The 26,749-nt window shown below is 50.6% G+C and overlaps 1 protein-coding gene and 1 long non-coding RNA gene across 5 annotated transcripts in view; one reads left to right on the forward strand and one right to left on the reverse strand.

Moving 5' to 3' along the window:
* The window catches only part of CTIF (cap binding complex dependent translation initiation factor), a 310,526-nt gene that overhangs the window by 206,721 nt on the left and 77,056 nt on the right, over positions 1 to 26,749 (forward strand). For 2 of the 3 annotated variants that reach the window (XM_060029013.1, XM_060029015.1), the window contains exons 8-9: positions 9,353 to 9,845; positions 12,535 to 12,834. In XM_060029013.1, coding sequence (XP_059884996.1) covers positions 9,353 to 9,845; positions 12,535 to 12,834 — 793 coding nt within the window. The remainder of the gene's footprint in view (positions 1 to 9,352; positions 9,846 to 12,534; positions 12,835 to 26,749) is intronic. The other variant, XM_060029014.1, reaches the window with a different exon arrangement.
* On the reverse strand, positions 339 to 17,866 carry LOC132436270 (uncharacterized). 2 transcript variants are annotated; one of them, XR_009521755.1, is made up of 4 exons: positions 17,535 to 17,866; positions 8,351 to 8,489; positions 1,459 to 1,670; positions 339 to 545 (listed from the first exon to the last, which is right to left on the reverse strand). It is a non-coding gene; the product is annotated as an uncharacterized lncRNA (long non-coding RNA). The 2 variants fall into 2 exon arrangements; XR_009521754.1 differs by having other exon boundaries at positions 8,343 to 8,489.

The raw sequence follows: 26,749 nt of genomic DNA on the forward strand, positions 1-26,749 counted from the left end.
TGTGTACCACATCTTCTTTATCCATTCATCTGTTGATGGACACTTAGGTTGCTTCCATATCTTGGAAATTGTAAATAATGCTGATATGAACACTGAGGTGCATGTATCTTTTCAAATTAGTGTCTTTGGGTTTTTCGGGTATTTACTCAGGAGTGAAATTGCTGGGTCACGTGGTAGTTCTATTTTTTTGTTTTTTTGAGAAACCTCCATACCGTTTTCCACAGAGGCTGCCCCAATTTACATTCCCACCAACAGTGCACGAGGGTTCCCTGTTCTCCACATCCTCACCAACATTTGATATCGGTAGAAAGGAAAGCTTTTCAATGAACAATTTTTCATTAATTTTAATGGGAAAATGATCCATATAACCCCAACCCAAGACACTCCCAAATTTTCACAGATACAGAATTATTGCCCCTCGGTCCAGATGGCAGAACAGAAGGATGCGGAATTTGTCGCTCCTCACAAGTGCGTCAAAAACACATTTACAAATGGAATAATTCCCATAGAGCTCCTGCTGAACAGTAGTGGTAGACTTTGGACACCTACAAAAATGAAAGAAAAAAAAGAAAAGAATCAAAAAAGAGACCAGCAACCCTGGCAAGAAGCTGAAGGTGGGGAGAGGTCCCCACATTAAGAAAGACTCCCTCATGGAGGGGAAATGAGCTGGGACAGAAAAGGAACTTTGGGGGATCAAAGGAGAGCACTGCAGATGGTCTATGGAAGGCAAGACAAAGTAAGAACCGCACGCATGATCTAGACGGAAGCTCCGTGCATTCCAGCCTGAATCGTGAGTCACCTGTTGTGAAGGGGAGTTGGGTGCTAGAAAGAGGGGTTTGGAGTGCAGAGCCAGGGAGAGGACAGCTCTTGGCTGTGAGAAAACAGCCTGAAGGGACAGGAGCAAGGGGCACCACAACTGGGAAAGTCTGTGGAAAAAGCCTGAGACACCATAGCAAGGCGTCATAGTAGCATGGCATGCAAGGGGCAGAGCTGCCATTATAAACCCCTTCCCCATCCGCTTCTTCTGCCTCTGTGGGCATTGGGAGGGGCTCCCACCAGAGCAGGCCCGCCCGCCCCTCGTGCCGGGGTCATCTTTGCCTGCACCGCCCACCCCAAAACCTCCTTGGGAATCAGCTCTGGGCACCCCTGCCTGGGACAAGAGTCCACCGAGGGGACTCTTGGCAGGGTCAGAGGGCTGAAGCGTGGGGTTGGAAGAACAGACCTGGGGAGAGAAACGCAGTTGGCCATGCAGATACAATAGAAGGGACAGGACTGAGGGGACGCATGGCCAGGAATGCCCCTAGATGAAGCGGGGTCTGCCTGGAAAGCAAGGCATCATTGTTGAGAGACGCACAGGGGGCAGGGGCAACAATGCTCCCATACACCAGCTCCTACCACTGCAGGTACTGGGAGTACCCAAGTGGGCTCCAAGCAGCTGCTGCTTTTGCTCCCACTCACCTGGGCAAGGATCAGATGCCTGAGGGTGGCACACAGGCAGAGGTGGGGTTAAAACCAAAACTGGGGCTTCCCTGGTGGCGCAGTGGTTGAGAGTCCGCCTGCCAATGCAGGGGACACGGGTTCGTGCCCCGGTCCAGGAAGATCCCACATGCCGTGGAGTGGCTGGGCCCATGAGCCATGGCCGCTGAGCCTGCGCGTCTGGAGCCTGTGCTCTGCAACAGGAGAGGCCACAACAGTGAGAGGCCTGCGTACCGCAAAAAACAAAACAAAACAAAACAAAACAAAACTGAGCCTGAAGGGTGATACAACAAAGGAAGAGAGAGGCAAATTTTTCTATGCAGCAGCACAAGCTGTGAATTAAATCCCCAAGATTGGCTGGGTAAACCCTGCATTTGTGGAATACCTGAATAGACAATGAGTGTTTCAACATCTGAGACCAGTCTAGACTTCGCAGCACTGGACTTTGTGGACAAATACACACAGGAATCAGGCCAAATCAGGGTCTGAGCTGGCCTCACGGTGTCCACAGCAGGTCCAGAGACCTACCTAGAGGGGTCGAGCCTGGGCCTCCAGGGTAGGAACATAGAGTCCAGGATGCCGGAACAACAGAGAATTCCTGGGCCCAGGCAATATTAATCAGCACCTGCATTCCTGAAGGTGTCCATATCAACACCAAGACCCAGCCCCACACAACTGCCTGCAGGCTTCAGTGCTAAACACCTCACACCAAACAACCAGCAAGACAGGAACCCAGCCCCACCCACAGTAGACAGGCTGCCTAAAGTCATACTAAGCTCACAGACACCCCAAAACACACCACCTGACACAGCCCTGCCCATCAGAGGGAAAAGACTCAACTCCACCCAACAGAGTGCAGGCACCAGGCCCTCCCACCAGGAAACCTGCACAAGCCCCTGGACCAACCTCACTCAGCAGGGGGCAGTCAACAGAAAGAAGAGGAACCATGACTCTGCAACCTGCAGAAAGAAGTCCATAGATACAGTAGTTCAGACAAAATGAAATGACAGATAAATACGCTGCAGACAAAGGAGAAAGGTAAAATCCCACAAGACCAAATAAATGGAGAGGAAATAGGCAAGCTATCTGAAAAAGAATTCAGAGTAATGATAATAAAGATGATCCAAGATCTAGGAAATAGAATGGAGAAAATACAAGAAACGATTAACAAGTACCTAGAAGACCTAAAGAACAAACAATCAGTGATGAACAACACAATGACTGAAATGAAAAATACACAAGAAGGAATCAACAGCAGAATAACTGAGGCAGAAGAATGAATAAGTGAGCTGGAAGATAGAATGGTGGAAATAACTGCTGACAAACAGAATAAAGAAAAAAGAATGGGACTTCCCTGGTGGCGCAGTGGTTGAGAGTCCACCTGCCGATGCAGGGGGCACGGGTTCATGCCCCAGTCCAGGAAGATCCCACATGCTGCAGAGCAGCTAGGCCTGTGAGCCATGGCCGCTGGGCCTGCGCGTCCAGAGCCTGTGCTCCGCAACGGGAGAGGCCACAACAGTGAGAGGCCCACGTACTGCAAAAAAAAAAAGAAAGAAAGAAAAAAGAATGAAAAGAATTGAGGACAGTCTCAGAGACCTCTCAAACGCACCAACATTCAAATTATAGGGGTCCCAGAAGAAGAAGAGAAAGGGAAAGGGCCTGAGAAAATATTTGAAGATATTATAGTCAAAACTTCCCAGAGAGAAGTTCTAGAGAGTTCTCTGGAAGCACAGAGAGTTCCATACAGGATAAACTGAAGGAGAAACATGCCAACACACATATTAATCAACCTTACAAAAATTAAATACAAAGAAAAAGTATTAAAAGCAGCAAGGGAAAAGCAACAAATAACTTACAAGGGAATCCCCATAAGGTTATCAGCTGATTTTTCAGAGAAACTTTACAGGCCAGAAAGGAATGGCAGGGCAGATTTAAAGTGATGAAAGGGAAGAACCTACAACCAAGATTACTCTATCCGGCAAGGATCTCATTCAGACTCAAGAGAGAAATCAAAAGCTTTACAGACAAGCAAAAGCTAAGAGAATTCAGCACCACCAAACCACCATTACAACAAATGCTAAAGGAACTTCTCTAGGTGGAAAACACAAGAAAAGAAAAAGACCTACAAAAACAAACCCAAAACAATTAAGAAAATGGTAATAGGAACATACATATCTATAATTACCTTAAATGTAAATGGATTAAATGCTCCAACAAAAAGACACAGACTAGCTGAATGGATACAAAAACAAGACCTGTACATATGCTGTCTACAAGAGACCCACTTCAGACCTAGGGACACATACAGACTGAAAGTGAGGGGATGGAAAAAGATATTCCATGCAAATGAGAATCAGAAGAAAGCTGGAGTAGCAATACTCATATCAGACAAGATAGACTTTAAAATAAAGAATGTTACAAGAGACAAGGAAGGACACTACATAATGATCAAAGGATCAATCCAAGAAGAAGATATAGCAATTGTAAATATCTATGCACCCAACATAGGAGCACCTCAATACATAAGGCAAACGCTAACAGCCATAAAAGGGGAAATCAACAGTAACACAATATTAGTGGGGGACTTTAACACCCCACTTACACTAATGGACAGATCATCCAAACAGAAAATAAATAAGGAAACACAAGCTTTAAATGACACAATAGACCAAATAGATTTAATTGATATTTATAGGTCATTCCACCCAAAAGTAGCAGAATACACTTTCTTCTCAAGTGCTCACAGAACATTCACCGGGACAGATCACATCTTGGGTCACAAATCAATTTAAGAAAGTTGAAATCATATCAGGCATCTTTTCTGACCACAACACTATGATATTGGAAATCAATTACAGGGAAAAAAACTGTAAAAAATACAAACACATGGAGGCTAAACAATACACTACTAAACAACCAAGAGATCACTGAAGAAATTAAAGAGGAAATCAAAAAATACCTAGAAACAAATGACAATGAAAACATGATGACCCAAAACCTATGGGATGCAGCAAAAGCAGTTCTAAGAGGGAAGTTTATAGTAATACAATCCTACCTCAAGAAACAAGATAAATCTCAAATAAACAACCTATCCTTACACCTAAAGCAACTAGAGAAAGAAGAACAAACAAAACTCAAAGTTAGTAGAAAGAAAGAAATCATTAAGATCAGAGCAGAAATAAATGAAGTAGAAATGAAGAAAGCAATGGCAAAGATCAATAACACTAAAAGCTGGTTCTTTGAGAAGATAAACAAAACTGATAAACCTGTAGCCAGACTCATCAAGAAAAAAAGGGAAAGGATCAAATCAGTAAAATTAGAAATGAAACAGGAGAAGTTACGACTGACAGCATAGAAATACAAAGGATCATAAGAGAGTACTACAAGCAACTATATGCCAATAAAATGGACAACCTGGATGAAATGGACAAATTCTTAGAAAAGCACAACCTTCCAAGACTGAACCAAGAAGAAATAGAAAATATGAATAGACCAATCGCAAGCACTGAAATTGAAATTGTGATTTAAAATCTTCCAACAAACAAAAGTCCAGAACAAGTTGCCTTCACAGGTGAATTCTATCAAACATTTAGAGAAGAGCTAACACCAATCCTTCTCAAACTCTTCCAAAAAATTGCAGAGGGTGGAACACTCACAAACTCATTCTACAAGCCTACCATCACCCTGATAGCAAAACCAGACAAAGATATCACAAAAAAAGAAAATTACAGGCCAGAATCACTGGTGAACATAGATGTAAAAATCCTCAACAAAATACTAGCAAACAGGATCCAACAACACATTAAAAGGATCATATAACATGATCAAGTGGGATTTATTCCAGGGATGCAAGGATTCTTCAATATATGCAAATTAATGTGTTACACCATATTAATAAATTAAAGAATAAAAACCATTTGATCATCTCAATAGATGCAGAAAAAGCTTCTGACAAAATTCAACACCATTTATGATAAAAACTCTCCAGAAAGTGGGCATAGAGGGAACCTACCTCAACATAATAAAGGCCATATATGACAAACCCACAGCAAACATTATTCTCAATGGTGAAAAACTGAAAGCATTTCCTCTAAGATCAGGAACAAGATAAGGGTGTCCACTCTCACCACTACTATTCAACATAGTTTTGGAAGTCCTAGCCACGACAATCAGAGAAGAAAATGAAATAAAAGGAATATAAATTGGAAAAGAAGAAGTAAAATGTCACTGTTTGCAAATGACATGATACTATACAGGGAAAATCCTAAAGATGCCACCAGAAAACTACTAGAGCTAATCAATGAATTTGGTAAAGTTGCAGGATACAAAATTAATACTCAGAAATCTCTTTCATTCTTATATACTAACAACTAAAGGGCAGAAAGAGAAATTAAGGAAATAATCCCATTCACCATTGCAACAAAAAGAATAAAATACCTAGGAATAAACCTACCTAAGGAGGCAAAAACCTGTACTCAGAAAACTATGAAACACTGATGAAAGAAATCAAAGATGACATAAATAGATGGAGCGATATACCATGTTCTTGGATTGGAAGAATCAATATTGTGAAAATGACTATACTACCCAAAGCAATCTACAGATTCAATGCAATCCCTATCAAACTACCAATGGCATTTTTCACAGAACTAGAACAAAAAATTTTACAATTTGTATGGAAACACAAAAGACCCCGGATAGCCAAAGCAATCTTGAGAAAGAAAAACAGAGCTGGAGGAATCAGGCTCCCTGACTTCAGACTATACTACAAAGCTACAGTAATCAAGACAGTATGGTACTGGCACAAAAAAACAGAAATATAGCTCAATGGAACAGGATAGAAAGCCCAGAGACAAACCCACGCACATATGGTCACCTAATCTATGACAAAGGAGGTAAGAATATACAATGGAGAAAAGACAGCCTCTTCAATAAGTAGTGCTGGGAAAATTGGACAACTCCATGTAAAAGAATGAAATTAGAACACTCCCTAACACCATACACAAAAATAAACTCAAAATGGATTAAAGACCTAAATGTAAGACCAGACACTATAAAACTCTTAGAGGAAAACATAGGCAGAACACTCGTTGACATAAACCACAGCAACATCTTTTTTGAGCCACCTCCTAGAGTAATGAAAATTAAAACAAAAATACACAAATGGGACCTAATGAAACTTAAAAGCTTTTGCACAGCAAAGGAGACCTTAAAGAAGATGAAAAGACAACCCTCAGAATGGGAGAAAATATTTGCAAATGAAGCAAATGACAAAGGATTAATCTCCAAAGTATACAAGCAGCTCATGCAGCTCAATATCAAAAAAGCAAACAACCCAATCAAAAAATGGGCAGAAGACCTAAAAAGACATTTCTCCAAAGAAGACATACAGATGGCCAACAAACACATGAAAAGATGCTCAACATCACTAATTATTAGAGAAATGCAAATCAAAACTACAATGAGGTATCACCTCACACTGGTCAGAATGGCTGTCATCAAAAAACCTACAAACAGTAAATGCTGGAGAGGTTGTGGAGAAAAGGGAACCCTCATACACTGTTGGTGGGAATGTAAATTGATACAGCCACTATGGAGAACAGTATGGAGGTTCCTTAAAAAACTAAAAATAGAGCTACCATATGGTCCCACTACTGGACCTATACCCAGAGAAAACCATAATTCAAAAAAACACATGCACCCCAATGTTCGTAGCAACACTATTTACGATAGCCAGGACATGGAAGCAACCTAAATGTCCATCGACTGGAATGGATAAAGAAGATGTGGTACATATGTACAATGGAATATTACTCAGCCATAAAAAGGAATGAAATTGGGTCATTTGTAGAGATGTGGATGGACTTAGAGAGTGTCATACAGAGTGAAGTAAGTCAGAAAGAGAAAAGCAAATATCGTATAATAACGTGTATATGTGGAATCTAGAAAAATGGTATAGATGATCTTAGTTGCAAAGCAGAAATAGAGACACAGACTTAGAGGACAAATGTATGGCTACCAAGGGGGAAAGGGGTGGGGTGGGAGGAACTGGGAGACTAGGATTGACACATATACATTATTGATACTATGTATAAAATGCACAACTGATGGGAACATGCTGTATAGCACAGGGAACTCACGTAGTGCACTGTGGTAACCTAAATGGGAGGGAAGTCCAAAAGGGAAGGGATATCTGTATGTGTATGGCTGATTCCTTTTGTTGTGTGGTGGAGGCTAACACAACATTGTAAGGCAACCATACTCCAATAAAAATTAATAAAAAAAAATTTATCAAGTGAACAGTGAAATCGAGTTTAGATAAGTAATAATAATTTTAGAGCAAATAAATGTAATTTGTTCATGAAATGCAGTGCAGCGAAGTTCTGTTGTACCTGCCAAAGAGATGGATCACAGACTGGGACAGGGGCCTCATTCCCTAGAATGTAACGTCTTCTCTCCACTTCTTCACTGGCTTGACAACTTTGAGAGGCTCATGGTTATCCTGTTCTCCAAATGCACTTCAAATAAGGTTATGGCATGGAAAACACCATGAGGGTGAAACAGAGGTGGAACACAGGAGTGCTTCAGTGATGGAAGCAGCCCTTGAGCTGCTGGACTGAAGGGTCCTCAGAATACCCCCACCCCCTTGCTCTCCCTTAGTCTTCAAATCAGCACGTTTGGGGTTTGTCCCGTGATGTACACCTCAAATTTGTTCCATATGATAATCTCTGCTTTGAAATGGTCAAAAAAAACTCGATGAGCCTGTCTGCCTAAAACCACCATGTTAAATATCACTTCTGTATTGCTCAGCTCGGGCTGCCATAACAAAATACCACAGACCGGGTGGGTAAACAACAGAAATTTACTTTCTCACAGTTCTGGAGGCTGGAAGTCCAAGGTCAAGGTATTGGGTTTGGTTTCTTCTGAGGCCTCTCTCCTTGGCTTGTAGATGACCACCTTCTGGCTGTGTCCTCACATGGGATTTCTTCTCTGTACCCGCATTCCTGGTGTCTCTGTGCATTCAAATTTCCTCTTATTATAAGGATACCAGTCATGGGAATTCCCTGCCAGTCCAGTGGTCAGGACTCAGTGCTTTCACTGCCAGGGCCCCGGTTCCATCCCTGGTTCCCGCAAGGCATGCAGCACGGCCGAAAATAATAATAATAATAAGGATACCAGTCAAATTAGATTAAGGCCCACCCTAACAGCCTCATTTTAACTTAATCATCTCTTCAAAAGTCCTATCTCCAAATGCAGTCACATGCTGAGGTCCTAGGGGTTGAGGCTTCAACATATGAATTTGAGAGAAACACGATTCTGCCTGTAACAATTTCTTATAGCATATTTTGTTAGTGGGTTTGGGGGCAGAAATGTCAGCGTACCCAAAGAAAGGCTGTGTAACAAATGGTATAACTCTTCATGAGTCATGATGGTTAAAAAGTCATTAACAGGATAGTTGTTATCAGATGCAGGTCTGTGTATATATCTTTCCTGAAACATGCATAGAATATGTTCACAAAATGATAATGGCTGCTTCAAGAAAACATACTGGGTGTCTGGGGACAGTCAGGAGGATTCGCTGTATACTCTGTCATTTTAATTTTGTTCCCTACACGTGTACTAACGCATATTCTAATAAGGGAATAAAATATTTATTTTAAGTCAAGGGTTGACTTAAATCCTATATAATCACAGGGACCTGTGTGTCATATTCTCTGCTGGTATCCCCAAGCCCCATCACAAAGCCTGGTGCACAGGAGGCCTTCAGTTAAGGGTATTGAGAAAATGAATAAATGAATTCCTTCTAATGTTTGGACACAGGGACCCTGGCCAGCGGCCCCAGTGACCCTCTTTGTCTTTCCCCTTTGGTTTGCAGGCGGCAGCAGAGACCCCCAGGAGGGAACAAGCCTCAACAGCACGGTGACCACCCACCGGGCAGTGCCAAACACAACAGGGACCACCAGAAATCCTACCAGGGGGGCTCAGTGCCCCACCCCTCAGGGAGGTCCACCCATCACGGCTACAGCCAGAACCGGCGCTGGCATCACAGCAACATGAAGCATCCACCAGGCGACAAGGGGGAGGCAGGCGCCCACCGCAGTGCCAAAGAGACCGTGACCATGGAGAGCCCCAAACTCGAGGACGCCCTGGGGGATGCCGGGCACAGCGGCCTCGAGCCTCCCTGCAGCCCTGATGCCCTGGCCCCAGTGGCTTCCGAGAGGCTGCCCCTGCTGCAGCCAGGCGGTCCAGAGGCTGAGACAAAGCGTAAAGACAGTATTATTCCCGAGCGCAGCGGGGAGCGGCCCAAAGTTACCCTGCTCCAGTCTTCCAAAGACAGGCTGCGGCGAAGGCTGAAAGAAAAGGTACCGGTAATTGAATTTTCCTTGTTCTCTTGCATCAGGGAGGACAGCGCGAGGTAGGCATCTTGGTAGGTGGGCTGGGGGTTGCGGACCTGGGGAGCCTCGTGGAGGGAGGCTCATGTGGCCCCAGCACACCTGGTCAACGCTGCCTGAGAGACCCCCGGCCACCAGACGGCAGGCCCATGGCCAGCTCTGCATGTGAACCCCCTCCAGCACATTCCACCCTCCAAGAGTCCCGGGTGAACACTCGGTACCAGCCCCCAGCCTGAGAAGGGAGGGGAGGAAGAGGCGTGTGCCTCCAGGTGATGGGAGGTGGGCAGAGAAGGCCTGGTTCTTCCCTCCAGCATTATCTGGTGGCAGATACTGCCCTGTTAGTGCTAAAGGGCATCTAGGGAAAACACAGAGCCTATAACGTAAGAATGCTTCTCCCGAAGGCGAGTACCAGGCTGCGCTCCCTGCCAGGGGAGAGCAAAGGTGAGTTGGGCAGAGTGCAGCAGACTGGCCTCAGCCTTGCCACTCCCCCCCTTCACCAATCAGCAGTAGGGAGGGATCTAAGGGACAAAATTTAAGGAGGCGCTCACTCTCAGCATCACACAGATGCCCATCCTGCACTGGCACAGCCCTGAGAAGGAGGGCCTCCTTAAATTTTGCTCCCCAGGAGCCTCACATTCCTCACCCTACTGCTGGCCCTGGTCTCTAAAGCCTAGTTCACAAATTCAGGAAGAGATGCCCCAAGCCTCCAGAGAAGGGCTGGAGCTCTGTCCCTGGCATCGTTAAGTCCACTCTGAGCACCCTAGCTCCCCGTCCTCAGCCAGGGGTGCAGGTAAGGTCACCTTGGAAAGGAGCTGTTCCCAAGAAAGGCCAACTTGCCCCCAGCTTTCCTCCACGGAGTCCTCCATTTGGGGCTTCTGCAGAGCTCGAAGTTCCGGGCTTCTCCCTGGCATCTCTCTACGGCCTTCTCTCCTCCACCTTTCACCTCCGAGGCCAGGTCCACACTCAGGCAGGACAAGGCAGGTCAGACCTTTTCCCTGATCAGTTCTCGAAGGTGACATGCTGCTGCTGGCATCCTTACAGCCCCGGGCCCCCACCCACTGCTCCCTGTGGGACGGGCGGCTGTGAGGTCCTGGAGGAAAGCCTCACTCATTCCCTTACGTCCCAAAGATAAGAGCCTGGGAGAGCTTCCCAAGTGATGGCCAGTGTGTGGTCTTTGCCTGAAGAGCTTCTGGAACAGATTGCTGCAGTCCAGCCAGGGAGAGAGGATTGTTAATTCTCTCCAGCTCCACTGAATGTAACCGCAGTGCCACAGAGAGGAAACAACATGGGTTTTAGAGTCCAGCAAACCAGCTCAGTCTTCACTCTGCCTTTGACTGGTTAGGTGGCCTTGGGCAAGTCACCTAACCTCTCTGGGCACACCCCCTGCCCAGTTTACCCATCTGTAAAATGGGTATAATACTATCCACGTTGCAGACAGACTGCAGATCGAACGCCATAAGCTGTGTGAAGACCCTCGAGGGGTTATTCTATACATACCGACCACTATTCCTGCCTTGGGGCCCACAGGGTTGGGGTGGGGAAGGAAGGGGGAGATAGAACAGGTAAGGTAGATCGATAGTGCCTGTATTTCAGCTTCAAGAACTGCCCTCAGGTGAGGCCTCCTGGACTCCTGGACCAGGAGGAATGTGCTTAAGCAATAGCAGGGCTAAGGGGAAGCTATAGACCATCTAACCTAACCTCCTCATGTTACCAGGGAGGAAAATGAGGCCCAGAGAGTGAAACCACTTCCCAGAGCCATCCAGCTAGAGACAGAGAGCAGGTTCTAGGACCTGGGTCTGAGCCTCCCAGCCCTGGATTCTTCTGTTGATGCTGGAAGGGGCAACATGGGGCTTCCCTTTATGTCCCTGAGCCTGCCCTTTAACCCTGGTCTCACATCCCAGCAGTTAAGTCAGCCATTTTCCTGGCCGCCAGTCTATCCTTCTGAGACATCAAATGCCATTTGCTTCCTCCCCCAGCGCAGGTCTGGTCCCAGTTGTAGTGAAACCACTCAAGGGTGCAGGGTGTTTTATCTGAAGTTTCCCTCCTCGAGTTGTTTTCGTGGCACGTTGAAGGAGTCCTCGGTGTGCAGTGCTTGTTGTAAAAAGCCAGCACAGTCTCCATGGGACACAATGCCAAGGCCGTGTCACCGGGATCCCCACACCCAGAGAACATGATGGTCCTCGGGCTGAAGGAGCCGAGGTCTGGAGGACAAGGTAGCCACGCCATGGGCACCTTTAACCAGCAGAGCAGGCATTTTGGATGCTGCCTCCTTCCTGACCTAGTGTTCCTACCCTCGTTTTCTCTTGGCCCAATTCCTTATCTGTTATTTTATTTCATCTTTTATGAGCCCCATTAAATCATTTCTAGATTGAGATATTTAATGTGTATGAGGCAAAGCCAGTGTATATGAGAATCCTGGGTAAGAGCTGTAGCTCACAAGAAGGGTCCACCCAGGGTGTCACAGGGGCCAAGATAAGGGTCAGCAGAGAGCCTGGGGCCCCAGGGTCCATGGTGAAGGTTGGCATTCCCGGAGGGATCAGACCTCAGGTTCTAGAAGGTGGGGCGGGTCCTTTCTGAGGGTGGCACCCCCCCCTCCACTGGCCACCCCTCCGCAGAAAGCTGGGCTCCACTCAGGCGCGACTCGGTTTGTCTCCCGCACGCCCAGGATGAAGTGGCCGTGGAGACCACCAACCCTCAGCAGAACAAGATGGACAAGTTGATTGAGATCCTGAACAGCATGAGAAACAACAGCAGCGACGTGGATGCCAAGCTCACCACCTTCATGGAGGAGGCCCAGAACTCGACCAACTCCGAGGAGATGCTGGGGGAGATCGTCCGCACCATCTACCAGAAGGCCGTGTCCGACCGCAGCTTTGCTTTCACGGCCGCCAAGCTCTGCGACAAGATGGCGCTCTTCATGGTGGAGGGGACCAAGTTCCGGAGCCTGCTTCTCAACATGCTTCAGGTAACGGACGCCGACAGCTGCACCTCCCACCCCACCCGCCGGTGGGTTATTACTAGAGAGAAGGCTGCAGATTCTGACTTTTCCCAAGTTCCACCCTTGCCCGATTAATTACAGAAAATAAAAAGGCACTCAAGGGGCGAGGGATGAGTGACCGGATTTGCGTGTGTTTGTGTGAGGGCTCCATGGTTACGATGGACCAATATAATTTTATAGGTGCTTCATGTTTAACCAGCCTTTCCCTCTTTCTATTTCCATGATAGGAGGGCTGGCTGTTGTCTTAATAGGCTCTGCTGCGACCTCTCCACGTCCCAGCAGACATACACTTACTGTGGACTTCTCTTTTCCTCCTCTTTCTCTTCCCCGGGACCACCCTCCAGACCCTGCAGGTGGTGCACTGGTTGTAGTTGGTGCTGAGATGGGTCTGAGAAAAAGGCATAAGGGCCTTGAGGAGGGAAGCTTTGATCTGTCTGCCGATGCGCCTGGGCTTCTTGAAAACACTTTTAGGGCCGAGGGGAAGCGTGGAGATCAAAGGCCGTCTTGTTCCTTGGTGCTATCCCACTAAATGCCTCCACCCCAGAGAACTTAATCCCGCCCCTCTTTATTCCTTCCTCTGTGGGTGCCGGCGTCCAGCAATGGTTTTACTGGGTGTGTAATGGGCATGGGCATGGGTACTTAGGCTGAGCCCAGCACTGTTTGATCTCATAGGTGGAGAGCTGAAGGCCTATACCTGCTCTTTCGTCATGGGTGGTAGCAAGTGAACTGGTCCCAAAACTGGTGGCATCAGCATGGTGGCCATGCCAGGCCCAGGGACTATTCCTGGGAGACTTGGCTGTGGAAAATCATCTGTAATCATGCTTTGTATCTTAGGCTAGTTGAGATATGAAATGAGTTTCAGTCCAGGTAGGGTAAAGCAATAGCTTAGAAGTTCTGAAAGTAGGATTACAGAGCTGGAAGAAACCACCTGCAGGTCTGTCTTAACGAGGGTGACCATATAATAGGTCATCCAAACCATGACACTTTTGAGACTGGGGGCTCTAGTCATAGTCAGGCCGAGACCCCAGGCGTTAACCAGGACATATGGTCGCCCTGGTCTTAGCCCCCTGGTTCGCAGTCTTCCCTCTCTTCCCTGAGAACAGGGTGGGAGGAGCCCCCTCCGAAGGCTGCCCGTGGGCTCCATCCCCGCCGTCCTCTCCTCTTCCCAGGGAGACTGCTCAGTGCAACCCGAGCCTCGCTGGCCAGCCTGGGCTGCTTCTGTCCAGCTCCAGGCACCGATCGGGTTCCCATTCCTGGATTGCCCACGCTCCCCGGTGATGAATTCCCTCATTACCTGAGGGATTTGCACATCGGGCATGTTCCTCGCTCGCCGGAATGTCCTGGGAGAGTGTGGAGGGTGACAGTGGGAAGCAGCCTGTCTGCCACGTACAGCCAGGCACGGGGGAGTCAGGGACAGATTGGCCTTTGGCCTTGGCTTTTATCAAGAGAAGGGCCGGGATAGGGCAAGACTTCTAGACAACAGTTGCCAGCTCCACGTAACCCAGCCAGAGCCAGTGGTGGACAGACACACAGGGCGTGAGACGAGACGCACCCAGGAGGGAAGGGCAGCTGGCAGCAGGGGCCACCCAGGGTCCTGCCCCGGTCAGGCTTCTCTTCCAGTGACCCGTGGTTAGAGCAGCCTTGCCCACAGTGTCCAGCAGAGCATCAGTCCTGGGAAATGCTCAGCCACGAACGGAGCTTCGTGGCCCCTACACCCGCCTCTCCATCAGCCACAGAGTGGACTGGCTTAGGCCAGCAGGAAGGGAACCTGTTTGGCCACACCCAACTCAGTGAAGTCCCCTTTGCATTCCCCAGCTAATGACTTCTTGTGGAATCAGTGTGCTGGGAGACACAGTTTGGCAAACGCTAGCGCAGGGAAAGAGCACCAAACAGAAAGGCAGGAAACAGGGCTTCTCGGCCTGATTCAGCCATCGTCACCCGGAGCTTGGCCTCTGCAGCTCCTGCTGGGAAAGTGACTGGCTGCTCCACACTGGTCAGTGGACCTGATGATTTTGCGCTGCTAAAGATGAGTCGGGGGTCTCAGGGAGGGCGTGAGTGGCCCCACGTGAGCTGCTTCCTTTCTCTGTCTCTCCTGGCCCTTTTAGTGACATGAAACAGTCCTGGGTCCCTCTCATCCTCAGAAACTTGCTTACCCCATATCGGGGCTCAATGATAGGTCTGTCATGTGTGACAGGCTTTGAGGGCCAGCCCAAGAGACCCAGTCCTGCTAGCGTCACTTGTCTCTGGAGCAGAGGGGGACCCTCACTCCCAATCTGCCATTTGCCTGGGTGCAGCCTTTGTGGGTCAGATATTTAGAAATCAAAATGTCCCCTAGACCCTACCCCCTTCATCTCCTGCAGCCCCAACTTAAGTGTAAGAGGGAGAGGGCTGGAGCTGGACACTCAGGCCTCCTGGGTCACTGTTCAGAGCCCTTTGGCTCCCGTGGAAGGTGAGCTGAACGTGCTGGCGTGAGGCTGCCCCTAAGCTCCTAGCAGACCCCCGGTCACAAGGCCTGGAGGAAGCCAGCACCGCGTGTGTGTCAGGACCCCCTCTGCAGCTGAGGAGGTGGCGGGTTGGAGTAGGCTTTCTAGGCAGCATAATACATGGCCACTCACCACCCCAGACCCACAAGGCTCAAGAAAAGAGAGCAATGGGCAGAGCTCATCAAACCCCACTTTCCTTGTGACCCACAGGGGTGTCGTTTTTCACCTGCTCTCATCTTCTGGCCAACCTGATTTGTATATCTGCCCTGGCCAGCAGTCCTGGGCCTGGCCCCCAGCGCCTTCCCCCTGCTTTCTCCCTCTGAGGTTCACGCTCAGCTGCATGCACTCAAGGCCCACTGCCTCTGGATCCCCAGCCAGCCCCTGGTTCGGTTCGGCGGCCTCTGAGATGCCCCTCACGTGGCCAGGTTCCGCCTCTGCCTCCACGTACCAGTTCTGAGACCCGGCTTAGTGATTCTGGCTGCAAAGCGGACAGGGTGTGAAGTGCCTATGAACACAGCTCCCAGCAGCTGTCTTTGGACGTTGCCCTCCTTGGCCGACCGCTTTCACTGCCTGGGCTTCGGCAGTGGGAGCTGGCAGCACGGCAGGAGAGGGGCAGGCTCTGATGTAGTGGACACTCTTTGGCACAGTGTGGCGCTGCCTGCCAAGCTGGGATGCCGCCCCCATGGAGAGGCAAGTGGGCCCAGGGGAAAGTCAAAAGACCTTTCACCCTTCCCAGGCAGACTCAGCGCTGTTATCTCAAGACGTCCAAAAGCACTACCCTCATGAGCACGGACAATGCCAGAGACCTTGGGGTCCCAGGGGACCCCAGTCACCAATCCACAGCTCAAAAATCATCTTCAGTTTTTACATCTAAACTGAGTCTTTTTGCCTTAGACGTGGTCATTTTCTTAGTAATGTTCTTGTAAGTAAAATTCTACTTATTAAACAGATATTTCTCGGATGTCTGTTATGTGCCAAGCGTGGGGTCTTCATTAGATCAGTGCTTCTCAAACTTGAATGTGTGTTTGAATCACATGGGATTTTATTTAAATAGAGGTTCTGATTCAAGAGGTCTGGGTAGAACCTGAGGTGCTACATTTCTAACAAGCTCCCAGGTGATGCCCATGCTTCTGGCCCAGGGACCACACTTTGAGCACTAAGACGTCGGATGGCTGATGGTTTGTAGGCGGTGGGTCAAGTTCATAGACAGGCCGACTGAGGCACAGTCTTTTACTGATGTGATGTCAGAAGGGGGGATCCAGCCTGGGAATATTGAGTTCCGGTCACCAGGTTTTCTTTAGGGCATTGGTTCTCGGCCTAGCTGTCCGTCAGAATCTCATGGGGAGGTGCTTTTATTGGGCTGGCCAGAAAGTTCGTTCGGTTAGTGAATCTGTTGTTCAATAAAGTTCTTGGTGAAAATGAAAAATGTGTCTCTTATTTTTATTTAAGACTGAACGAACTTTTGGGCCAACCCAATAAAACATACCGGTGCAGGGGCTCCCCCCTAGACCAACTGAATTAGATTCTCCAGGGATGGGCCTGGGCATCCTTTTTTAAAGACCTTTCTGGCAGATTCTGTGGTGCCGCAGATTGAACACCACTGTTAGAAAGTTATTCCAGAGATGCCCTGACTGTGCCACCCTTGTCACTTATGAACAGCCCTGCCTGTGGATCAGTCAAGAGATGTTACCAGGTACTGGACTCTTTGCTGAGTGATGTGAAGGATGCAGAGCCTGAGCTGGTGGGAGAACACCAAAGCAGGAGACGGCAGCCCCCGAGACAATCCCGTCACCTTGCCCGGCCTCGGTTTCCCGTCTGTGCAGTGAGAAGCTGGGCTGGACCATCTCAGGGGACCTTTCTCACATACCTCGCTGTCCTGAGATTCCTCCCGGGAAGCCTCCACCCTAACCGCGTCAGCCAGGTGGAGGCTGCCTCTCCTCTCCCGCCCGCCCCATTTCTCTCTGCTCTCAGCTCCGTTCCCCAGGTCCTTTTCCTTTTTCTTGGTCTCAGACATTTGTCGAAGCGCCTATCACGTTTCAGGAAGAGGGCCTCGCTCTCAATCCGCGTTGCCAGGCTAGGCCACCAGTAAAGCTGAGGAGATGATTTGTTTCCCTGCCCGACCTGCCTCACCCCACCTCTTTCCACCCGGCTCCCAGCTGCACGATTGCAGGGTCCCGCACTCACGCGGCTATGAGCGCTGATGGGTCCTGACTTCCAGGAGAATGTGGGCTGCCCGTGGCCCCTGGGTTACAGAGGTCACCAAAACTCTGGCTTGATCCTCACCAAGGAATTGTGGTACGATGAGGGGAGGGGGCCTCCGGTTTCACAGCGAGGTGAAGAATGAGCGTGCCTCTTTTTATGGGACCTTTGGAATGACAGGAATTGGAGGCCTGAGCCCCCTCCACCCAGCACTGCCCCGTCACCACCCTGGGCCTTCCACTCCGGCTCGGGGAATGCTCCTTTGCTGAAATATGCTTGGGCAGTATAAGTTCAAGCCCTCCTCTGTTGAAATGTGTGTGCCCTGTTTAGCCAAGAGGTGTCTGCATCTGAGCTATGCAGAGCAAAGTATTATTAGAGCAGGCATCAGTGTGTCTGTAACTGAACCCCGCTCTCCCTAGCAACCGTTGTCAACAACACATCTAACAGAAGGAGGCAATACCTTTTTTTGATGAAAAAAAAACCCAAAAAAACCCTCACCTCACGAAGTCGTAAATACAGCAAGGCTGTTGTGAAAAGACAACGCAATTCAGAATCTGGCATGTGACCAGGTTTCAGAATAAATTGCTGTCTGCCAGCACCTTCTAGAAGACAACCTGACCTGGAACGAGAAAATGGATAAACTCTCCAGAGTTTTTAGCTGGGTCACCCATTAAGCATCGTGTTTGGGGCTTTTGATACATGGGAACTCAATTGCTTGGTGAAGGGGCTCCATGGGGCCTCTGGGAGGTCTCTGGGAGTGATTTTAACTGTGGGTTTTAGCCCCAGAAGGGGCACTCAAGATTTCCTGGTCTGGCTGCCCCATCAGTGAATCAAAATACAAGCTGCACCTTCAGGGCTTATGTGACCCATCACTCCACTTTTACCCCGTTTCTGCCATCTCTGTCCCCGTCTTTGTTCCACATTTGCTGGCTTGGGCAAAGGGACTGGGCTGTTTCTCTAACTCAGCTCATAAAAGGGAACCTTGGTCTTCCCTGGTGGCACAGTGGTGAAGAATCCGCCTGCCAATGCAGGGGACAGGGGTTAGAGCCCTGGTCCGGGAAGATCCCACATGCCGCGGAGCAACTAAGCCCTCGCGCCACAACTACTGAGTCTGCGCTCTAGAGCCCGCGCGCCACAACTGCTGAGCCCACGTGCCACAACTACTGAAGCCTGTGCACCTAGAGCCCGTGCTCCGCAACAAGAGAAGCCACTGCAATGAGAAACCCACGCACCGCAACGAAGAGTAGCCCCCGCTCGCCACAAATAGAGAAAGCCCGTGGAGCAACGAAGACCCAACACAGCCAAAAATAAAATAAATAAAAATAAATTTATTTAAAAAAAAAAAGGAACCTCGTTCTTCCTGGTTATCTCAAGGTTCAGGAAAACCAACATTTGTTCCTCTTTACCCAAAATTTGGAGTTCCTAACCCCAATCTTCTACTGAGGGAGGGAGGAGAGGAACAAACATTGATCCTTGGTGTTCTAACCAGCTCTGAGTTGTAAGTTCCTTGAGGGCAGGAATCCTGGCTGCGTGATCATCAGTCCCCAGCTCCTAGCATCATGACATGTACACAGTAGGTGCTCAGCAAGTGCCTGAGGCAGGGAGGGATGGAGCCCTCAGTCTCAGGTACCAGAGCTCCCTGATGTGAGATGGGCTTCTCAGCTCTTCTGAGCACTTTCACGCGGTGAATGTGGAGATTCTCTCTCCGAGGTGGGTTCCAGGGCAGGATCCATCCCCCACGTTTGCAGATGAGGACGGTGGCTCAGCAAGGCTACAAAGTCATGGGGGTGGTCAGTCCAGCACCCCAAGCTCTTGGCTCCCTTGCCACCCAAATAGAATACACCGGTCAGAAAGTTGGGAAAACCAGGAATCCGTCTCATGAAGCTATCAGTGGGGATATCAAAATCCGTCCTTCTATAAGACTCCCACTGGGCTTCCAATGGTCTGAGTCTCGGCTTTCCAGGCCAATAGAGAGCTGAGGGTGTCTGAGGAAACACCTCCACGGCTCCATCAGCTTTACGCAGATGAACCACACAGCTGTTCTTCCTGAGGCTGGCTCTCCCCTCGCACCCTCTCCCTTGGCCCAGCGCTCCGCCTTCACCCCTGCACGCCCACCACTGAGCCGATGTGCACTCCAGGCATGTAAACTAATTTTACTGTTGGCCCAAGCCAGGCATACTCAGGGATAGAAGCACATTGTTCTGTGCATTCCAGAGCCTGAGCAAAGCCCTGGGCGGTACCCACCCCGAGCTCCCCTCCACGGGTTGCTAGAAATCAAGAGGGAGAAAGCGGAGGACTGGCAGGCAATGCAAGCAACTCTCCCGTGGGCAGATTATGGGAGGTGATTCTGAAGGCCCGCAAAAGGTCTCTCTTTCTAAAACATGTTGCTCCAGTGGCACCCTGTGAGCTGTCGGTGCCCTGCAAGGGCCGGGCAGAGCTGGCTCACACATTCCCCGACAGTGGGCGCCAGCAGGCTTGCCTCCATGTCCCGTCACAGGAGCTCGACCTGCGTAAGAGTCTGCGGCAGGTAGAGCTACCCCGCCGGGGACAGCGATGCCCAGCTGGTACCCACGCCCTTAGTCCACCGGACCCAAACCAGAGGCGAGGCCTGTGCCTCCTGCCAGACTTGTTGCCCACACTTGCTTTGGAATGAGTGAATTTTACCTTCTTTCTTCTAATCCTGATGTCTTCCCCTCACCAAACACTGAGCACCTGCTGTGTTCCACATGCCAGGGCACAGCCCACGCGTGTGTCACCTCTGTCAGTCCTCCCTCCCCTCTCGCCGTCCCCCAGTTTGTGCCGGTGGGGCACTGGCCCAAGTTAAGAGGTTTATTCAAGGACCCAGCTGGAATGCCTCACGTCAGCTTCTTCTGCCTTACTGGGGGCGCCGTGGCTTCCGAAAGTCCTAAATCTAAGGCCCCTTCTAGAACTTTGGAATGCCCCGTGAGACAGAAGCAGCCTGTGACTCGAAAAGAAAAAAAAAGAAAGCATTTTGATTTTTTAATCTGAAAATAAGCAGAGGAAAGAAAATGTCAGTCCCAGAAGGAGCCCAGGCCAGCGGCCTCTGCCAGTCAGGGTTTTCTTGTCTGAGGCTGTGTCCCCAGGTGTCTTGGGGGGCAAAGACTGCGTCCGAGAGCTCTCTGTGTTCCCCACCAAGCCTGCCCATGGCAGGTATTCAGCAAGCATCAGACGGCTGCTTCCAGGCGCTTCCGCCCATGGGGACAAAGGCGCATTGGTGGGCAGGTGCTGGGACAGCAGAGGGACGCGCAGTGTCCTACTCTCTCCCATCTCTGGGCCGAGGAACTTACCCTGGTCAGGAATTATTTCACCATCACCCGTGTGCCTTGCCAGGCCGTGTCCTCTTCCCTGCACACCCTCACCTCCCACCCCGTCTTCATTTTCCCTGCTAAATCCACTGATAGGACTTGGCCGGGCGCTCCCCTGTCTGAGGCTGCCATGCCGAGGCAGGCCCTGAAGATAAGTGGGTTATTGGAGAAGGCAGCTCGGGTGTCCCGGGCCCCAGAGGGTCACCCCTGGCTGGCTGGCAGCTCACCCCCAGCACCTCCTCCTCCCCTCTCCCCAGAGCCAGGCCAGCAGGAGACAACAGTTCCTTTCCCTCAGCTCAGCGAGTGGCCGGTCCCCAGCCGCCGCCGGGAATCTGAGCTATGCTAAGCCGCTCCAGATCGCCACATCGCTGCCCTGCCCGGGCACGGCCGGCCCAGACAGGGCGCCTCTACCTGCTGCGGCTGCCGCTGGAAAGCTGGCACCGCCCAGGCCGATGGAAACAAATCTCCCTGCGGGTTATGTAACTGCTCACCGCCCTGTCCCTGGCTCCCTAGGGAGGCGCCCAGCCACCACAGAGGGAGAGCTGTGGCCCCTGGGCAGGGAGGGGACACAGAGGGTCATTCTTTCAAAGAGATGCACATAGTCTTGAGTGATTGCCCAAGGTCCTTCTCTGGATCCAAGGTCCTCAGCGCCCCAAGGAGATTGGTGTTCCCTGTAAATGCTCGCTGAGCTCGGAGGCCAGCTCAAGACGCTAGCCCAGCAGAGTGAGAAAGGCTCACCGGGAGAGACGGACTCGCAGGAGAGGTTAAGGGGAGAGGGCAGCGCAGTTTCATTGTTGGCTTGTTTGGTTTGGTTTTTTTATTTGGCTTTTTTTTAATTGTTGTAAGATATATGCAACATAAAATTTACGTGCTTTACCATTTTTAAGTGCAAAACTCAGTGGCACCAAGTGCAACCACAGCGTTGCACCACCACTCCCACCATCCACCCCAGATCCCTCCCATCTTCCCAGACAGAAGCCCTGTAGCCACCAAACAACTCCCCAGCCCCGCTATACCTCCTCTCTCCCTTCTTTTTCCGTGAGCTCGCGCGCACCGTGCTCTGTGCATATACCGCATATAAGTGGAATCATACAGTTGTCCTTTTGTGTCTGGCTTATTTCATTTATCATCATGGTTTCTAGGTTCATTCATGTGGTAGCACGTCAGAATTTCCTTCCTTTTCATGGCTGGATAATGTTCCATTGTGTGGAGAGACCATATTTTGTTTATGCGTTCCTCCATCGTGGATGGACACTTGGGTTGTTTCACCTTTGGGCTATGGTGAATGATGCCCCCATGAACACACCACATACAAGTACCTGTTTTAGCGCCTGCTTTCGATTATTTTGGGTGTCTACCTAGAAGTAGAATTGCTGGATTATATGAAAACTCTGCATATAACTTCTTAGGAACTGCCCAACTGTTTTCCGGAAGGTTGTTTTTGATGAGAAAATGTAATGAAACAAGACCCAAGTGCAGGACAGTGAGGATGCTGCCTTACCTGGAATCCAGGGTCAGGGTGGAAGTGGAGAGTTGGAAGTCTGTAAGATGGAACAAAAGGATTTGGACTTTATGAAGTAGAACCAAGGAGCCATTGTTGGTTCTTGAGCTGTGGTGTCCTAAGGTTAATTGAAAATCATAGAATAGTATAGACCTGAATGATCTATAGATTATCCATCGAACCCATTCATATTGTAGGTGAGAGATTAGAGGCTCAGGAAGGTTAACAAAGCCCTGCTTTAGGAAGACGTGGGTGCTGCGTTATAGGCTGTCATGCTTGGAAATCTGTTACATAGAGGACCAGGGGTTTTAGGTGACCACAGTTGTCTCTTCTACAAACAGAGCCTGCCCCTCAAAGATCCAGCTGCGGTGGCAGGCCTCATTCCCCACCTCCTCCCAGGACCTGCTCCCGGCCCTAGGTATGCGGAACAGTAGCATTTGGCCCACGATCCAGAGGCTGGAAGCTGGGGGCGCTACCACAGGGACAGTGGGTGGACGTGGGAGATGTACTCCTCCACCTCTGCTCCCCTTCCTTCTGCAGGGGCCACAACAGTCTCCAAAAGCTGCAAGAGTAAGTCAGTGGGCATCTCTGAACTGAGGCTTCCCAGCCGAGGGCACACAGCCTAGGTTTCAAAGCCGGCACTGAGCACATGGCCTGCCGGCCACCTAAGGGGAGAATGAACGGGAATCACACCGTGTGCCCTCCCACCGCTGCCTCGACGCCCCCTCCACACTGCTGTGGGCCTCTCCCCCTCCTTTCTTTGCCCATACTGCGCTCTGGGTGCCTGCCATGAATCACAGTGATTTATGAGAAGTCAGTGAGTGTAGCGGTGAGGCAAAGGGAGTTGGGGGATGGAAACTTTTTTTTTTTTTTTAATTTTTGGCTGCACCGGGTGTTCGTTGCCGCGCGCGGGCTTTCTCTAGTTGCGGTGAGCGGGGGCTACTCGGTTGCGGTGCGCGGGCTTCTCATTGCCGTGGCTTCTCTTGTTGCAAAGCACGGGCTCTAGGCGCGTGGGCTTCAGTAGTTGTGGCGCACAGGCTCTAGAGCACAGGCTCAGTAGTTGTGGCACACGGGCTTAGTTGCTCCGCGGCATGTGGGATCTTCCCGGACCAGGGCTCGAACCCGTGTCCCCTGCACTGGCAGGCGGATTCTTAACCACTGCACCACCAGGGAAGTCCCCAGCCACACTTGTCTTGAACTCACTGCTTTCAGGGTGGCTGGGTTCCATCTCCTCTAGATAAAGAAGAGATCGATTTAAGCGGACAGAAGTCTTCCCAGCTCCCCCCTCCAGATGACAGCTAAGAGGTCACCAGGCATCTCAGGTTGCAGAGTGTGATGCAAGGGTGCAGGTGGGAGTTCATCTGTGCCTCAGTTACTCCTCAGCCCACTGGCATCATGTGAGCAATCCAAACCCAGTTACGCCCAGTTCCTAGTTTCTTCTCATTCTAGACCTTTCATGCCTGGGGGCATGTCTGTCCAGGAGACGTTGTGACCCTCGACCAGGAAGCCGGGGCTGGACTGTGTGGCCCCTTGAGGTCACCTTCCAGCCCAGGAGCTCTTGCTGCAGCCTGAGAACCATCAACCCAGGGAATCTGCCCTTGGAACCCAAAGTTCAGAAGCAGGGCTCCCTGCGCACCCACAGACCCTCCATCCCCTACTGCTTAATGCCTGGCATGCTGAGTCTCCAGGGAAGAACGCCAGCCCCTTCCTGGCCCCACCTCAACCCCAGTTCAAGCCAGCAGTGCCAGGGAGAGGGTGGGCGGCCCCTTCAGGGGAGCAGATTGTGACCTGCAGGGAATCGGCTTCACTTGACCCTTTGGTGACCTTCCAGAGCCCAGTTCACAGAGGGAGAAAAGCTTCAGGCCACTAAGAAACGTGGAGACTGATATGCCCAGCCAAAAGCAGCCCGCCCCTCCCCCCGGGATGGCCCCCCAGCCCTCCCCCTTGAGGAAGCCCCTCGCCCCCCAAATCATCCCACTCTTGACATTGCCTAGCTAGGACCAAGCATATTCCAGAGACATTGTACCACTATGTATGTGCACGGCCAGACTCCTCGCACCCAGAAGGCTAAGCAGAGAGGGCTCGAGGGCCACCACGCTCTCCTGTAGTGCCCCCACCTCCCAGCTCCTCCGCTGAGCAGGGGCGATACCAAAGGAGGGAGGAGCCTAGGTGGTATTCAGGGATGGCTGGGCTCCAGCTCCAGCTTAGGAATATCCATCTATAATTGGAGTAAGTGCATTCTTGAGCAGCTTCATGTCAATTGGAGCTCCACATACTGGACTCACGCTTGCCATTGACCCCGTTAGATGACAGTCATTGCATTACTCTGAGTGTTGAAAAAAGTCTGATTAGAATAGTATCTCGCGGGGGTTGGACGCAGAGTCACCTGGAATTCAGCCTGCAGGCCCCAGAGACTTGCTCTTAATGACGTCCTGCTGTGTTGCATAAGAAATCATTGACAAAGCACAGAGTCCAACATCTACCTCCTAACCCTGGTTCTGGCACGTCAGCTGGCGACTTTGGGCAGACCTCGCAGTCCGGCTGCCCTTCACTTACTCTTCCATTAAATGGGGGTAATAATACCTGTCCCCTACACCTGCTTACTCTACAGACATAACAATTGTTAAAATCCACTGAGATACACATCATTTGGTCTGTGTCCTCTTAAGGCCCCTCCTCCAAGAGGAGTTTCTGAATTTCATATAAACATATTTTTCCTTTTACCTTTGACGAATCCCATTCATTCAAGGTTCCTAGGAGAGGCCCCACACAGACCTTCTTCCACAAGCCCAGGGGCCCCAGAGTCATGCTAGGGTTTGGGGTTTAGATGCAACACTATGGCTAGCCCTGGGATCCGGCCACAAGGAAAGCTCTCACAGGGGCCCTGGAACTGGCGTTGAGGCCCTCTGGGTGCCCTGTGCTCAGCACTGTTAAATCCCAGTAAAGCAGGGGCCACTGGCCTCTACCAGATACTTAGAGGCCTACTGGAGGGGCAAGGCCAGCTAAACCAGAGAGCGGTTTAAGCAAGTCGGAGGAGGGGGCAAGCCCTTTAAGTACTGGCATCTGAGGAAGGCTTCCAGGAGGAGGCAGCATGAAAGAAGAGGCAGGCTTTGGGTGGACAGAGGAAAATAGGAGGAAGGAGCCAATTTAGCAAAGGCTTGTGGGTGGAAGCAGTTGGGGGCCGGGGGGGCACAACTGTGCAGACAGCGTGGTGGGATGAGATAGGTGTACACGCCAGCCTGGCCGAGGGTGTCCAGGCAGCAGCAGGGGGCTCTGCAAGTGTCAGCAAGCCCTGGTGTAAAGCTGCCCGGCCAGGCCATGACCCCAGGTCACAGTCACCACTGTGGCCCATTCATTTGCTGGCACTAGCTTCTCACCATTGCAGGCCAAGATTGTTTTAAGCCAGAACTAAAACTTCTACCTTAAGATTAGGGAGCTCCCTGCCAGCACTGGGCCTCGGTCAGTCTTGGGCAGGAGGCAGGGAGGGCCACCGCCTCTGGGGCCCAGTCCAACCTGCTGGCGGGCTCCAGATACCAGGGTTTCACTGAGACGGGTAGTATGGGGGCTGGCATTCAAGGCCGAGAGACCCTCCCTTTCCTGACCCTTTCAGCGCTTCATGGGAGAGGGCAGGTCCAGGTGCCCACCTCGAGGGACCCACTCAGCCCCTCTTTATGGGTCAGCTGCCCCCAAGAGCCGTGTGGAGGTGGATGCCCTCCACACACTTATCCACACCCAGCCTGCAGTGCCGGTGCTGTCATAGGGCCCCTTCCTCCAGCAGAAGCCGTACAGCCTGCAGGGAACCAGAAGCAGGGCTACATGGGATGCCTGGGGCTGGGCAGATTCACAAAGCAACCTCCGCTGCACAAGCCCCATCCCTCCTCCCCCAGCACATTTTTTCTGGCCTGCCTCAAGGGGTACGGCAGGAGACAGGAAGTCTGAAGCCAGCATCTTGCCTGGCTCTGGGCCTCAGTGCCCTCATGTGGTCCAGGGGCGTGGTCAGTCTCCCCACCGGGCAGCAAGGCTCACGGCTCCTCCTGTTCTGCTCCCACAGTCCCTCGGGTGCCTTGGGCTTATGAAGGTTGTGTGCGTGTGGGTCAAGGATGGAGAGAGCCTGGGAAACATTTGAGGGCTGACTAGGGGCAGGAAGAGAAGACGGGGTACTGCTCAGAAGTAGGGGACTCGAAGGGGCAGTACAGGAGGCGCCTGGGCTGCAGCATTCCAGGCTGCTGCTCCAGCCCTGCCTTTCCCTAGCCGAGTGACCACAGGCCAGTCCTTCCACCCTTCTGGTGGCTTCCTTGCCCATAAAATAAGGGGGGGAGGGGGGTAGAAGTGACTTCATAGGTCCCTTTCAGCTCTTTGTTATTCTAAAGCAG

This window comes from Delphinus delphis, chromosome 13 (genome assembly GCF_949987515.2).
Source record: "Delphinus delphis chromosome 13, mDelDel1.2, whole genome shotgun sequence".
Taxonomy (NCBI): domain Eukaryota; kingdom Metazoa; phylum Chordata; class Mammalia; order Artiodactyla; family Delphinidae; genus Delphinus; species Delphinus delphis.